At 55.8% G+C, this 17,397-nt stretch overlaps 1 protein-coding gene and 1 long non-coding RNA gene across 2 annotated transcripts in view; both read left to right on the top strand.

The window, feature by feature from the left end:
- Window positions 1-10,432: 10,432 nt before the first annotated feature.
- LOC144724521 (uncharacterized) lies at window positions 10,433-14,200 on the top strand. The gene is made up of 2 exons (XM_078603735.1): window positions 10,433-11,783; window positions 12,293-14,200. The coding sequence occupies exon 2, from the start codon at window positions 13,118-13,120 to the stop codon at window positions 14,069-14,071; it is 954 nt and encodes a 317-aa protein (XP_078459861.1). The 5' UTR covers window positions 10,433-11,783; window positions 12,293-13,117; the 3' UTR covers window positions 14,072-14,200.
- Window positions 14,201-14,237: 37 nt separating this feature from the next.
- LOC144724522 (uncharacterized) overlaps window positions 14,238-17,397 on the top strand; it is a 36,736-nt gene continuing 33,576 nt past the window's right edge. The window contains exon 1 of the long non-coding RNA XR_013586512.1: window positions 14,238-14,728. This is a non-coding gene — a long non-coding RNA (uncharacterized LOC144724522). The remainder of the gene's footprint in view (window positions 14,729-17,397) is intronic.

Genomic DNA, 17,397 nt, shown 5'->3' with positions numbered 1-17,397 from the left:
AGTCTCCCTGGGGGAGGCCCACAACCGGTTCAGATAATCGTCACTGGTGCTGGCCGTGAGCTGGAATCGAACTCGGGTCACAGACACACACACAGACACACACAGACACACACACACACAGACACACACACACAGACACACGCACAAACAGACACACACACACAGAAACACACAGACACACACACAGACACACACACAGACACACACAGACACACACACACACACACACACAGACACACACACACACAGACACACGCACACACAGACACACACACACACAGACACACACATACACCCACAGACACACACACAGACACACACACAGACACACACACAGACACACACAGACACACACAGACACACACACACACAGACACACACAGACACACACACACATACACAGACACACACAGACACACACACACATATACACACAGACACACACAGACACACACACACAGACACAGACACACACAGACACCCACAGACACACAAACAGACACACACACACAGACAAACACACACACAGACACACACAGACACCCACAGACACCCACAGACACACACAGACACACACACAGACACCCACAGACACCCACAGACACCCACAGACACACACAGACACCCAGACACCCACAGACACCCACAGACACACACAGACACCCACAGACACCCACATACACACACAGACACCCACAGACACACACATACACCCACAGACACACACAGACACCCACAGACACCAACAGACACCCACAGACACCCACAGACACCAACAGACACACACAGACACCCACAGACACCCACAGACACCAACAGACACACACAGACACCCACAGACACACACATACACACACAGACACCCACAGACACACACATACACCCACAGACACACACAGACACCCACAGACACCAACAGACACACACAGACACCCACAGACACCAACAGACACACACAGACACACACAGACACCCACAGACACCCGCAGACACCAACAGACACACACAGACACCCACAGACACACACAGACACCAACAGACACACACAGACACCCACAGACACACACAGACACCCACAGACACACACAAACACCCACAGACACACACATACACCCACAGACACCAACAGACACACACAGACACCCACAGACACCCACAGACACCCACAGACACACACAGACACCCACAGACACACACAGACACCCACAGACACCCACAGACACCCACAGACACACACAGACACCCACAGACACACACAGACACACACAGACACACACAGACACCCACAGACACACACAGACACACACAGACACCAACAGACACACACACACACAGACACACACAGACACCCACAGACACCAACAGACACACACAGACACCCACAGACACCCACAGACACACACAGACACACACAGACACACACAAACACCCACAGACACACACAGACACCCACAGACACACACAGACACCCACAGACACACACAGACACCCACAGACACACACAGCCACCCACAGACACACACAGACACCAACAGACACCAACAGACACCAACAGACACACAGACACCCACAGACACACACAGACACCCACAGACACCCACAGAAACACACAGACTCCCACAGACACCAAAAGACACCAACAGACACCCACAGACACCAACAGACACAGACAGACACACACAGACACCCACAGACACGCACAGACACCCACAGACACCCACAGACACACACAGACACCAACAGACACCAACAGACACCCACAGACACCAACAGACACCAACAGACACGCACAGACACACACAGACACAGACAGACACAGACAGACACACACAGACACCCACAGACACCCACAGACACACAGACACCCACAGACACACAGACACCCACAGACACCCACAGACACACACAGACACCCACATACACACACAGACACACACAGACACACACAGACACCCACAGACACCAACAAACACATACAGACACCCACAGACACACACAGACACCCACAGACACCCACAGACACACACAGACACACACAGACACACACAGACACAAACAGACACACACAGACACACACACACACAGACACACACAGACACACACAGACACCCAGACACCCACAGACACACACAGACACACACAGACACCCACAGACACACAGACACCCACAGACACCCACAGACACACACAGACACACACAGACACCCACAGACACACACAGACACCCACAGACACACACAGACACACACAGACACACACAGACACCAACAGACACACACAGACACCAACAGACACACACAGACACACACACAGACACACACAGACACCCACAGACACCCACAGACACACACAGACACACACAGACACAAACAGACACACACAGACACACACACACAGACACACACAGACACACACAGACACAAACAGACACACACAGACACCCACAGACACACCCAGACACCCACAGACACACCCAGACACACACAGACACACACAGACACACACATACACCAACAGACACACACACACACCCACAGACACCCACAGACACACACAGACACACACAGACACACACAGACACCCACAGACACCAACAGACACACACACAGACACCCACAGACATCAACAGACACACACAGACACACACATACAGACACACACAGACACCCACAGACACACACAGACACACACAGACACACACAGACACAAACATACACACACAGACACACACACACACAGACACACACAGACACACACAGACACCCAGACACACACAGACACACACAGACACACACAGACACCCACAGACACACAGACACCCACAGACACCCACAGACACACACAGACACACACAGACACCCACAGACACACACAGACACACACAGACACCAACAGACACACACAGACACCAACAGACACACACAGACACACACACAGACACACACAGACACCCACAGACACCCACAGACACACACAGACACACACAGACACAAACAGACACACACAGACACACACACAGACACACACAGACACACACAGACACAAACAGACACCCACAGACACACCCAGACACCCACAGACACACCCAGACACACACAGACACACACAGACACACACATACACCAACAGACACACACACACACCCACAGACACCCACAGACACCAACAGACACACACAGACACACACAAACACACACAGACACCCACAGACACCAACAGACACACACACAGACACCCACAGACATCAACAGACACACACAGACACACACATACACCAACAGGCACACACAGACACAGACAGACACACACAGACACACACAGACACCAACAGACACCCACAAACACACACAGACACCCACAAACATACACAGACACCCACAGACACACACAGACACCAACAGACACACACAGACACCCACAGACACCCACAGACACACACAGACACCAACAGACACACACAGACACCCACAGACACACACAGACACACACAGACACACACAAACACACACAGACACAGACAGACACCCTGCCCCGGCACGGCCCTCGTCAGTGCCGAGCAGACGAACACATTGAGGTGGTGGTCTTGGTGCCACACCACGTGGTTTGTGTTCAAGATGTCCTGCACCCCCCCCACCCCCCCTCTTGCCAAACCTCCAACCCCCCACACCCCAACTCGCACTTACACACAGCACGCAGCACGGACAACCGATCCGCTCGCTATGCACACACTCACTTCTGACACACGTGCACACACATGTACCCTGTGTGATAACGCGTACCAGTCAACAAAATGCGTACACTCGTCGCCGACTCACACACGCACATTAACAACACCCAGTACACACACACACACACGCTTGCTACATACAAAGACAAGATCCCCGTGTAGCCGACACAGACTTTTGGGGCAAGCGTCGTGAGCGAGCACCTATGAAGACCGCCACGGCACACGAGGGGGTGGGTGGCCAGCACCACTCCCCGGCCGCCTTTGTCTCCCCAGTGGCGATGTTTACACACCGCACCAGGTACTCATTTGAAGCTGAGTCGATCTGGCGGAGGCCCATGATCGGTTCACGACATGGACACAAAGTGCACATACCCATAACACACACAACCATTGGGTTGGCTACGTACGGTGCGAAACAACACAGTCTAAAGCAGTGGTCCTTCTTAACCCGAGTTGCACGCACAGTCACACACACACAAGACACAGTCTAAAGCAGTGGTCCTTCTTAACCCGAGTTGCACGCACAGTCTCACAAACACAAGACACAGTCTACAGCAGTGGTTCTCTTAACCCGAGTTGCACGCACAGTCTCACAAACACAAGACACAGTCTACAGCAGTGGTTCTCTTAACCCGAGTTGCACGCACAGTCACACACACACAAGACACAGTCTACAGCAGTGGTTCTTCTTAACCCGAGTTGCACGCACAGTCACACACACACAAGACACAGTCTACAGCAGTGGTTCTTCTTAACCCGAGTTGCACGCACAGTCACACACACACAAGACACAGTCTACAGCAGTGGTTCTTCTTAACCCGAGTTGCACGCACAGTCTCACACACACAAGACAGTCTACAGCAGTGGGTCTTCTTAACCTGGGTTGCACGCACAGTCACACACACACAAGACACAGTCTACAGCACTGGTTCTTCTTAACCCGAGTTGCACGCACAGTCTCACACACACAAGACACAGTCTACAGCAGTGGTTCTTCTTAACCCGAGTTGCACGCACAGTCTCACACACACAAGACACAGTCTACAGCAGTGGTTCTTCTTAACCCGAGTTGCACGCACAGTCTCACACACACAAGACAGTCTACAGCAGTGGGTCTTCTTAACCTGGGTTGCACGCACAGTCACACACACACAAGACACAGTCTACAGCAGTGGTTCTTCTTAACCCGAGTTGCACGCACAGTCACACACACACAAGACACAGTCTACAGCAGTGGTTCTTCTTAACCCGAGTTGCACGCACAGTCACACACACACAAGACACAGTCTACAGCAGTGGTTCTTCTTAACCCGAGTTGCACGCACAGTCACACACACACAAGACACAGTCTACAGCAGTGGTTCTTCTTAACCTGAGTTGCACGCACAGTCACACACACACAAGACACAGTCTACAGCAGTGGTTCTTCTTAACCTGGGTTGCATCACGCACCCCCTGGAGATGCACGATGCCCTCTCTGGGGCTGCGATACGTGGCCGGATTTTTGTTCGAAGGGAAATCGTCGAAACACAAATTGAGCACGGGCACATGTGAGAACAGCTTACGTTGTTTCATCAAACCCTCTGTGTTCATGGACATTATAAATGTTTAACGATTGAGAATCAATGGGGTGCAAGGCTGCAGTCGAGGTTAAGAACCACTGCTCTATGCACACACCAAACCCATAACCGACACACACACACCCACTACACACACTACACGCCCACAAAACACACACACCCGTAACCGACAGAAACACGCACAAACCCCCACAACACACACGCGCACACGCCTAAGGCAAGCGCTCCCTGCTTCTGACAGCACGGGGTCACCTCAGCCAGGCAGACCTCCATCACCGCGCGGACTGAATGACCCCCACCACCCCCCTCCATCCCACCTCGGCTGGCCCAATCATCCACAACGCAGGGCGTGCCACGTGTGCTTGCAGATGCAGCCTTGTTCTCGCGACAAAAGACCTCCCTCGTGTAGCCTGCAAGTGCTGTTCGCGAGTAGTAGCACCGACTACGAAGGCCGGCACGGCACACGAGGGAGGGTGGGTGGGTGGCCAGCACCACGCCCGAACCGCCTTTGTCTCTCCCTCGCTATTTCTCTTTCTGCAGTGGCGATGTTTACTTCACACCGCACCGGGTACTTATTTGTGCCTGAGTCGACCTAGGGGGAGACACCAGGACCGGTGCAGATAACAATCGTCACTGGTTCGCCGGTGTTGGCCGTGAGCGGGGAATCGAACTCGGGATACGCCGGGTTCGTAGCGCAGCGCGCTAGCCGCTACACTACCGCTCCCCCATTTGTCCAAAAAAACCCCACGTACATAAGCAACTGCACTATTACCATTACCTGCGTCATTGCATTTCGCCGTGAATATAAATCACTCTGCGTCTTCGATTGCAAAGAAGCGATTCGCGAGGCACGCGCGTGCCAAATCAAGTATTCCATGTTGCCATTGTTCTTTGTTGCACACACACCACACAGAGGGACAGGGGTGTATAAAGTCATATTGCCATTTATATACAATTATAACAAAGACAAAGATCACCCGTATAGCCTCAACAGACTGTCAGGAGCAAGTGCTGTTAGCGAGCACCTATGAAGGCCAGAACGGCGCACGAGGGGGTGGGTGGCCAGCATCATGCCCGGCCGCCTTTGTCTCCCCAGTGGCGATGTTTACTGCACACCGCACCAGGTATTTATTTGAGGTCGAGTCGACCTATGGGCGGTCCAGGACCGGTTCAGATAATCGTCACTGGGTGTTGATCGTGAGCGGGAATCAAACTTGGGTCGCCGGGTTCGTAGCGCGGTGGGATAACCGCTGCACCACCACTCTCCCCCCCCACCCACATACAATTATAACTCACACAAAAACAAAGATCCCCCGTATAGCCTTCAACAGACTGTTGGGGCAAGTGCTGTTGGCGAGCACCTGTAATTCACAGACAGACACACACAGGCAGACACGCACAGGCAGACAGACACACAGGCAGACACACACAGACAGACACACAGACAGACACACACACAGGCAGACACACACTTGAACAACAGTCTGATGCTTCATTCGTAATAGGTCACCCAGAGCCGCCTGTGCACCACACCGAGTAAACCACCGCCGCTGCCTTTCATCTGAAGCCCTTTCCGCGACATCGCCCCCCCCCCCCCCCGCGACATCGCCCCCCCCCCCAAACATCACCTCCCCCCCTCACTGGTGCACTCTTACAACTGCTGCTGCACCTACGATTGGAGCCATAATCGCGTGCAGGCGCAGTTTAAAACAGGAGGAGGGGTAGCGGTGGCTAGGAGATGTTAACTACCTCGCCTGGTCTACAGGAGGTTTTCGTGGGTTCGATCCCCACCCCTGACACTGCTGTTACATTTGTGGTTTGCGTGTTTCTCTCTCTCATCATCATAACGGTGGCTAGGAGATGTTAACTACCTCGCCTGGTCTACACGAGGTGTCGTGGGTTCGATCCCCACCCCTGACACTGCTGTTATATTTGTAGTTTGCGTGTTTCTGTTCGCGTGGAGTTCCCCCCCCCCTCCACATTTAGAATCAACGTCGCGCGTTTTCGACTATTTGGCTGCTGCTAGCAACGTCTCACGTGGCGACGATGACGACGACGAGCCGCGTTCGTGTCGACCTCTAGTTCGTGACGGCCACGGAGCTTCTGACAAAAGAGCTACGGGAGCTCGGTGGGGTAAAGTGAATTTTTATTTTATTTTATACGAATAGGGCTTGGAGGAAGTGGGATTTGGATAAAGGGCACCCCCTATTGGATTCCTTGTACAATTGGACGGGGGGGGCAGTGACCGTGTCACGGGGACGCACCGCGCTATTTCAACGGGGGGACTGGAGGGGATATGCGACACACGACTAGCCCCCCCCCCCCTTTCTCCCGACTACACTTTTACTGAAATAGCTACGGATGGGATTTTTTTTTGGTAACCCGTATCTACAGTAACATGTAGACTACAACTATATATCGCACTGTTCTCATATTTTTTTTGTAAAAAATACATTTTCTTCTAATTAACAAAAACCGCATGTATCCGTTGATTCGGGGGCCCCCTTGTGGCAGACTGGGCCCCTATTCGTCACATGAAGCTGCTGCCACACTGTGGTTAGTCCGAACTAGTTACCACTTCTCTCATCTCGCCTCTCTCCGTATTGCGATTTCACACCGAGCCCAGTCCCGAGTCGGAGACACGGCGCTCCAAATCCGCCGCGGATCGGATCGCCCCCTCCTCCTCCTCCTTCCTCCATCCCCCACCACCCCCGGATCTGTAAACAGTTCTCGGAATCCGCGTCAACAAACGGGCGCGGCTCCCCTTCAAGCGATGATCGTCGACGAGGTTTCTACCACGGTCACCATCGTGAGAGAGCAGACGCGCAAAACACCGCACGCTTTGATGTATCCTCCTCTCCCTCCTTGTCTCTCCCTCCTCCCCCACCCCCCCTTCTCTCTCTTGTTCGCTCCGTGCATTTCTGTGAAATGAACCCGCACAGATAGATGGGGGCGGGCGGGGGAGGTGTAATAAAACTTGAGTGCAATTTTTTGTTGTTTATATAAAAAACACAATAATATTCATTCATCATTCGCATCGTTTCTCTTCTCCGCCTCCGCACGCGTGTGCACGGAACGCTGCTTCGGACCCCCTGCTCGAGGGTTCTCATCAGCGGTGCTGGCGGGGTACCCCCCCCCCCCAGCTCACTGGGGGCGAGGTGGCGTCTTTGTTGCCCTCCTTCCCTGAGCCACGACGAGACGTCGCGGTGACGAGGAGATGTTAACTACCTCGCCTGGTATACAGGAGGTCGAGGCACCGCTCCCGACCCTGACGCCTGCTGCTGCTGTATATTTGGAGTTTGCGGTGTCTCTCTCTCTCTCCCCGTGGTCGCGTGGATTTTTCTCCGGGTCCTCCTGGTATTTCCCCGAAACGTTTTAGAAGCAAGAAGAGTGCACGTTTCGTGTATTTGGCTGCGATAAAAGTCCACGTGACGAGCCACTTCTCGTTGGGCTATCACTTGCGACCAGGTAAGGCCCACTGTAGCTCAGTGGGCCTTACCTGGTAAAATAAAAAAACATAGTCGAGTTTTAGTTGACATTCACCACCGCTGCTGCATTGCCTCACCCCCATCACACCCCGCCCAGGTTAAACCTCCTGAACCTGTAGCTGGGTGGTAAAGGGGTCACTGCGGATCCGATGTGCCAGCTGACTCGTGGGTGGTATACAGCCCCACTCTGCAGCAGCTGCTGCTGATGATTCTGCTGCTGTTGCTGTAGCAACAGCATTCCTCGGTATCGCCGCGTGGAATGTGCGGGGCACAGGTCACCGTCTCGACCCAGGGCGAGTGCTGCGGGAGTGGGGAAGTTCTCCATGAAGCTGAAGGGCCTCTTGCCGAGGAGACCCACCACACTCGCACCAGCACCAGCAGCAGCACCAGCAGCAGCACCAGCAGCAGCAGCGGCCCCCGCTCCCGTGTGAGCGGGGTTCGATCCTGGCACCAGCGCAGCGCCTGACCCAGCACCTGACCCACAGCCTGGCCCAGCGCCTGACCCAGTGCCTGACCCAGCACATGACCCAGAGCCTGACCCAGCGCCTGACCCAGAGCCTGACTCAGCGCATGACCCACAGCCTGACACAGCACATGACCCAGCACCTGACCCAGCACCTGACCCACAGCCTGACCCACAGCCTGGTCCAGCGAATGTTCCAGTTCCCACCGCCGTCTGACCCCGGGCGTGTGCGCCCGAGGCGCCCAGATGGTGCGATGGAGGAGGAGGAGTGGGGGGAGCGGCTCGCCGCCTCTTGGGCCAGGCGATGACCTCCCGCGTGGAGGAGCCGCCATCATCATCACCATCATCGCCACCACCATCATCGTCACCACCACCACTATCGTCACCCTCCTCCTTCATTAGCAGCAGAGGAGGAGGATGAGGAGCGCGAGTTTTGGACTGCCTGAGGCTCCTGCGGGGGGACATCGCCTTGTCTCCTTGCTGCACCAGCGCGCCGCCGCCGCTGCTGCTGTTGCTGTTGTTGTTGCTGTTGCTGCTGCTGCAGTTGTTGTTGTTGCTGCTGCTGCTGTTGTTGTTGCCATCATGACTGATGCTGTCGCTGCTCTTGCCGACACAGCTGCTGCTGTTGCTATGACGACTGCTGCTGTCGCTATGACGACTGCTGCTGTTGCCATTATGATTGATGCTGTTGCTGATCTTGCTGCTACTGCTATTGATATTATGAGCAATGCTGTTGCTGCCGGTATTGTGAGTGATGCTGTTGCAACTCTTGCTGCTGCTGTTGGTATTGTGAGCGATGCTGTTACTGCTGCAACGCTTGCTGTTGCTGCTGGTATTGTGAGTGATGCTGTTACTGCTGCAACGCTTGCTGTTGCTGCTGGTATTGTGAGTGATGCTGCTACTGATGCAACGCTTGCTGCTGCTGCTATCATGAGTGATGCTGTTGCTACTGCACTTGCTGATACAGCTGCTGCTGTTATGGCCCCTGCTGCTGTTATTGTGACTGCTGCTGCCGCTGCTGATGGTACCGTGGCTGTATCTGCTATTGTAACCGCTGCTGTTGCTGCTATTGTCGTCGATGCCGTTGTGTTCATTGCTGATCGTGCTCCTGCTGCTGCTCCTGCTGCTGCTGCTTCCTTTGCTGCTGTCACCGCCATCGCTACTGCTGGCGTGACTGCTGTTGTTACTGCCACAGCTATCCATGCTGCTGCTGCTGCTGCTGCAGATACTGCTGTTGTTGTTTTGACTAGACCTGCATTTGCCGTTGTTAATGATTTTGGCATTAACTGTTTTTGCGCTACTGATATCAATTGCTTTGTTGGTGCTGCTATTAATACTGTTGCCGCTGCTGCTGCTTTGTATTCTCTTGCTACTGTTTCTGCTGTTATCAGTTGTATTGCTATTGCTGCTTATGCCATGAATTGCATTGATGTTGATTGGAATTGTTTTGCTCTTTCTCGGAATTACGTTGCTGCTGCTATCAAATATATTGCTGCTACTGCTCAGAATTATCTTGCCGTGTGTATGAATTGTTCTGCTGTTGATATCAATTATACCGGTGTCGCTACTAGTCGTGTCGCTGTTGCTATTCACGCTATCGACATGTGTACGAATTGCGCTGCTGCCGATAGCAGTCGTATTTCTGATGCTACTACTCGTCGTTATGCTGCTAGGGATCGTGTCGCTATTGCTGTTGCTGCTATCAACTCTCTTGTTGCCATGAGTTGCATTGCCGCTGCTGCTGCTGCTGCGTTTGCGACGACTTTTATTACTGCTGCTGTCTGTTATGCTGCCGCTATGAATTACACGTGTGATGCTGCTGCTGCTGCTGCTCATTCTATTACTGCTGCTCTTGCTACTGCGAATTACATTTGTGATGTTGCTGTTGTGAATTACATTTGTGATGCTGCTGTTGTGAATTACATTTGTGATGTTGCTGCTGTTGTTGTGAATTCTATTTGTGATGTTTCCGCTGCTGTTCATTCTTTTGCTACTGCTGCTGCTATTGCTGCTGCTGCTATTACAGCTGCTATAGCCACCGTCCCCGTTGCTGGCTATTGTTGTTGTGAACGCCTCTGCTGCTGCTGCAGTTACAGCCGCCGCTGCTGCTTTTCCCACCGCCACCGTCTCCCACACACGAACCCCGACGGCTCCGCGACGGGACCGAGCGGGTTCGGTCGTTCGACCCCAGCCTCGTGTCCCCGGGTGACCCTGGGCACCCCCTTGCGAGCTCTCGTCTCCCGCCTCCCCCGTAACGGCCTCGTCGCCCGGGTCTCGGCGGCGTGGCGAGCGCGCCCGGCGTCGCGATTCGGGACAAAGAATCCGCGAGTCCACGTGGCAGGCGACTGTGAGCGGTGCATCCACGCGCGGGCGACGAGGGGGCGAAGCTGGGCGAGGTGGGCGATGACGGCGACGAGGAGGAGGAAGAGGTAGAGGAGGAGGAAGAGGAGGAGGTAGAGGAGGAGGTGCGGGATGGTGGCGATGATTCGGAGGAGACGCGAGCAGCTTGGCAGGACTCGGGCATTGTAAGCGTTTCTTTATCCGCACTTTGGGCGAGCGAGCTGCCGCTGCTGCTGCTGTTACCGTTGATGTACGCGGTGATGATGTTGATGATGTTGATGATACTGATGGTGATGATGTTTTCGCTATCGCCGTAGTGAGCGCAGGCTCCGCGCCGCGACCGTCCGACAACGACGCGAAATACGACGACGATGGTGGCGATAATGATGATGACGACCATGGCGGCGGCGGTGTTGGTGATGATGATGGTGCTGCAAGTGGCGACGTTGCCGACGCTCTCGTTTTTAACGACGTCAATGACGACGACGACGTTGACGACGTCGACGAGCCGAGCGACTGCCGCAGCCTCGCCTGGGCTTCGCTGCAGGCAGCGCCGCGGGCACCCCCGGAGGGGTCCCGCGAGGCACACGCGGCGCGCTCCGCGAACGCGGCGCACAGAGACCACAACAAAGAGGACGAGGAGCAGGAGGAGGAGGGTGGTGACGATGTCGCTGTCGTTGTTGTTGTTGTACAGGCCGATCCGAACACACGAGGCGACGGCTCCGCCACGGATCTCCAGCCGAGGAAGGCGCACGGATTACCCGCCGATCCACCCCCACCACCACCTCCTCCTGCCTCGCTGAGCCGCGCTCGCGGATCATGGCGAGGCGGCGCGGCAACGGCACTCGGCTCCGTGCGCACGCGGCTGCCGAAGGCGGCGCCGGCGAACTGCGCGAACTGCGGGAAGCCGAACGGAGACGCGGGGAACGGGCGGCCGGGGCGCGCAGGAGGAGCGGGAGGATGGTGGCGATGAAGAAGAGGAGGATGGTGATGGTGAAGAATAGGAGCTGAAGGAGGATGATGGTGGCGAGGATGAAGAGAAGCTGGAGGAGGAGGAGGATGATGGTGGTGATGAAGAGGAGGAGGATGGTGGTGATGAGGAGCTGGAGGAGGATGATGGTGAGGATGAAGATGAGCTGTAGGATGAAGATGAGGATGATGGTGGTGATGAAGAGGAGCTGGAGGATGAAGAAGAGGAGGAGGAGGCAGGCAGCCGAAGCCGACTCTCACTCCTCCGCCATCGCTGCTGCTGCTACCGCCGCCGCCGAACCCCGCCCGCCGGTAGCGGATGCTGTGCAGGGACGCGCGGCTCGAGGCCGAGCTCGAGCCCGAGCCGTAGCTACACGAGCTCTCATCATCATCATCCTCATCATCATCATCTTCATCATAATCCGCATCCTCCTCGCTCGAGTCGCAGTAGTCGAAGCCTTGCTGCTGCTGCTGCACACTCTTGGTCACTTCACTCTCGTCTTCTCCATCATCGTCATCATCCTCCTCGGAGATTCCAGACGAGAGGCTCATGCTGCTGCTGCTGCTGCTGTCGAGGCCGCCGTGTGTTGCTTCTCGCGCCGTCGCCTCCTCCTCCTCGCTCCCTGCGGACTCGCTCACAGTCACCCGGCCCGGACACACTCGACCACCGACAGCCGGAGCTGCTGCTGCTAGGGCTGCTGTTGCTGCTGTTGCTGCTGCTGCTGCTGCTGCGTCTTCACGGCAGATCGACAGCCAGAGGCCGCGGTGGGCCGGAGCCGTGCATTTGACGTCTCCACCACCGCCTCCATCTCTCTCCCCGCGGCCCGACCTCTCGGCCTCTTTCCCTCCCGGCCGCCGCCTTCGCCGCCACTGCCGGGGACCCCTCTCAGCCGCGGCGCTCGGCCGAGAGGGCGACTCGCGGGGCGACCTCGGGGGAGAGGCGCCGGACCTGCCGGGAGGAGTGGAGCCGCCTCCGGGCACGACGGGGCGCGCTCTCGTCGCAGCCACCGGCCCCGCGTCCTCTCCTCCTCCTCCCGCCGCCGCCACTCGCCACGCGCTCCCACCTCGCGCGAGTGCCGACCGCGCTTCGTTCCCAATGATGGACGCGTTGTTGGTGGAGCCGCTGGAGTCATTGGAGTTGTTGTTGGAGCCGCTGGAGGCGAAGTCTTCCCTTGCGGCGGCGGCGGCGGCGGCCGTGGAGGAGGAGGAGGTGGCTAGGAGGAGGAGGCGTCGTCGTCGCTTTGCCGCGCCGAGGACGCGCTCCGCGCGACACGAGCGGCACAGCAGCCGCACGTCCGCGCGCGAGATGAGCGTGCACCTGGCGGCGCGCACGGCGACCGAGCGGATGGCCTTGAGACGACGCAGCCCTGCGAGGCCGCAGCGCTGCTTGGCCACGCGCAGGCGGTCCATGCGCTTGTGCACGGTGGTGCGAGGCACGTGGCGCAGGAGGTCGGTGAACACCTGCGCCAGGGCGAACATCTGGCGGCCGTCGACCAGCAGGTAGCCGAGGGTCGCGCCGTTCACGCGGGCGAAGCCCGACGCGGGGACGGAGTCTCGCTCGCACGACATCGGGTGCCTGGCGGGGATAGGGGGTGAAGGAGGGGTGGCAAGGAGGGATGGCAAGGAGGGATGGCAAGGAGGGATGGGAATGGGGGATGGGAATGAGGGATGGGAATGAGGGATGGCAAGGAGGGATGGCAATGGGGGATGGGAATGAGGGATGGGAATGAGGGATGGCAAGGAGGGATGGCAAGGAGGGATGGCAAGGAGGGATGGCAAGGAGGGATGGCAAGGAGGGATGGGAATGGGGGATGGGAATAAGGGATGGCAAGGAGGGATGGCAAGGAGGGATGGCAAGGAGGGATGGCAAGGAGGGATGGCAAGGAGGGATGGCAAGGAGGGATGGCAAGGAGGGATGGCAAGGAGGGATGGCAAGGAGGGATGGCAAGGAGGGATGGCAAGGAGGGATGGCAAGGAGGGATGGCAAGGAGGGATGGCAAGGAGGGATGGCAAGGAGGGATGGCAAGGAGGGATGAGGACGGCGAAAGAAGTAGACAACAGAAAATGACGACAAGAGGAGTGTTTTGCTCGGGAGGCTGAACGTGGGTTTGTGGGAGAGTTGGAAAGTGGATGCCGCCGTTGCTGCAACGCATCGTGATCGGTGAGTGGAGCGAGATGATCACCACTACCACCATCACCACCACCAGCACTATCACCACCACTACTACTACTACCAGCACCGCCATCAGAACTACTACCACCACCACTACCACCATCACCACTATCACCACCACCACTACCACCAGCACCACCACCACTATCACCACTACCACCATCACCACCACCACTACCATCATCACCATCACCACTACCACCATCACCACCACCATCACCACTCACCACTATCACCAGCACCGCCATCAGAACTACTACCACCACCACTACCACCATCAGCACTACCACCACCAGCACCACCACCATCACCACTACTACCACCACCACCAATCACCAGCACCGCCATCACCACTACTACCACCACCATCAACACGAGCACTACCACCACGAGCACTACCACCATCACCACTACTACCACCACCATCAACCACCACCACCACCATCACCACTACTACCACCACCACCATCGCCCTACCACGTGGGGATTGCGCCGCCTCGCTCAGCGCAGACTCACACACTACTACATCGGGAGTTGTCGCCGCATTCGTAACATCGATGTGTGTGTGTGTCTTTGTTAAGATGTGTGTGTGGTACGGTGTGTGTGCGCGTGTCACGGTATGTGTTACGATGCTTGTGTGTGTGTGCGCACGTGTTTTCCTCGATCGCTGGAGTGATAGTTGAGCTCACGAAGAGAGCAACGATGATGTAACGAACGTGAAGAAAGCACTTCGCAGCCAGAACACAGAGAGAGAGAGCACACACACACACTGCGGCTATTTGCACCGGCAGACTGGGAATGCGTCTCGTCAAATTGGCGCTATTCGTTTATCTGCTACGAAAAAACACACAAACTCAACAAAAACCCTACAAACCTGTAAGGACATGGGGGAGACACACTTGGCTGGGGGTGGCAAGAGATTGTCCAAACTCCTCCCGTTGTCAACCCCTGCTTTCGCCCGTGATTGGGAAATTCGGCCAAATCTCCCTGTGGTGGTGGTGGTGCTCGTCGTGGTGGTGCTGGTGGTGGTGCTGATGGTGGTGGGGCTGGTGCTCGTGGTGGTGCTGGTGGTGCTGGTGGTGGTGCTGGTGGTGCTCGTCGTGGTGGTGGTGGTGGCCGCATACGAGTAGATCGTTCCGCGGCTTTCCAATTGGCGCGGAGCAATTGAAAGTAATAACTCGACGTTTCAGGACGTTACCCAAAATAACATAGATTTTTTTTAAAATACACGCTTTACCGTATGTGTGTGTGTATATATATACACGTGTGTGTGTATATATATATACACGTGTAAAGATATCCATATAGCTCTAAGAGACCGCATACATTAAGACAAAGATCACCCCATAGTCTTGAACAGACTTTTGGGGCAAGTTCTGTTAAGCGCGAGCACCTTCGACAGCCGGCACGGCACTCAAAGAGTATCGGTGGCCAGCACCCCCCCCCCCCGACCGCCTTTGTCTCCCCCAATTGGCCACGTGTGTACACCGCGCCGGGTTACTCAGCCGCTGCACCACCGTTCCCCGCAGTCGGGGACGCGCGCGTACCTCGTAGCAGCAGCAGTAGCAGCAGCAGTAGCAGCAGTCGTCGTCGTAGTAGCTACGGTGGGTTGAGCAGTGAAGTGGTTCACTCATTCCGCGTCTGATGCAGGGTGTAAGAGGGCGAACACGACGTCTCCACCACCGTCATCATCACGACGACCACCATCATCACCATCATCACCATCACGACCACCACCGTCATCATCACGGGAGAGGGGAGACAGACGGGGAAGCTGTATCACTGCTGGCGACCAGACGAGAATACCCGGTCTCTTTGCTTTCTCTCTCTCTCCACTGCTATATACCTTCATCAATTAATTTCCTAGAACTCTGCTATGATTGGACGGCGCAGACAGGTCATGGAATGGAAAAGGGTGGGAGGAGGGGGAGGGGAGGCGGGAGGAGAGATGGAGACGTGGGGTGGGAGGGAGAGAAGCAGAGCCGTCATCCCCCCCACCACCCCCCTCACCACCGCCCCCACCTTCCATCAATGCACAATGCCGCACCAAGGCATACATTTGTACATACATACAATCCATATTCAACCTCCACCCACTCTCTCATCCCCCCCCCACACACGCTCCGACCCGGTCTACCCATTAAGATGATTAGCATACGACGGGGATCTCCATCTCTGTGGAAGGTCAACTAAAATGTAAATACTCTACGGACAAGCTGCTCTCGTGCGCACGCTCGCCGGGAGTTTTCATCCGCATTGTTAGGCGCCGAAAACAATGGACACGGATTCGGATGGTTTTTTGACAATTTTTGGAGGCACGTATGTGTGTGTGTGTCTCTCTATGTGTGTGTGTGTGTCTCTCTATGTGTGTGTGTGTCTCTATGTGTGTGTGTGTCTCTGTGTGTGTGTGTGTCTCTGTGTGTGTGTGTCTCTGTGTGTGTGTGTGTGTCTATATGTGTGTGTGTGTGTCTATGTGTGTGTGTGTGTCTGTGTGTGTGTGTGGGGAGCGGTAGTGTAGCGCCCACCCGAGTCCGATTCCCGCTCACGGCCAACACCAGTGGCGATTATCTGAACCGGTGCTGGGCCTCCCCTCGGTCGACTCAGCCTCAAATGAGTACCTGGTGCGGTGTGTAGTAAACATCGCCACTGGGGAGACA

This window comes from Lampetra planeri, chromosome 21, assembly GCF_965212315.1.
Source record: "Lampetra planeri chromosome 21, kcLamPlan1.2.h2, whole genome shotgun sequence".
NCBI lineage: Eukaryota > Metazoa > Chordata > Hyperoartia > Petromyzontiformes > Petromyzontidae > Lampetra > Lampetra planeri.
Note: the sequence above shows the minus strand (reverse complement) of the source record. Positions and strands in the feature narration are given on the sequence as shown.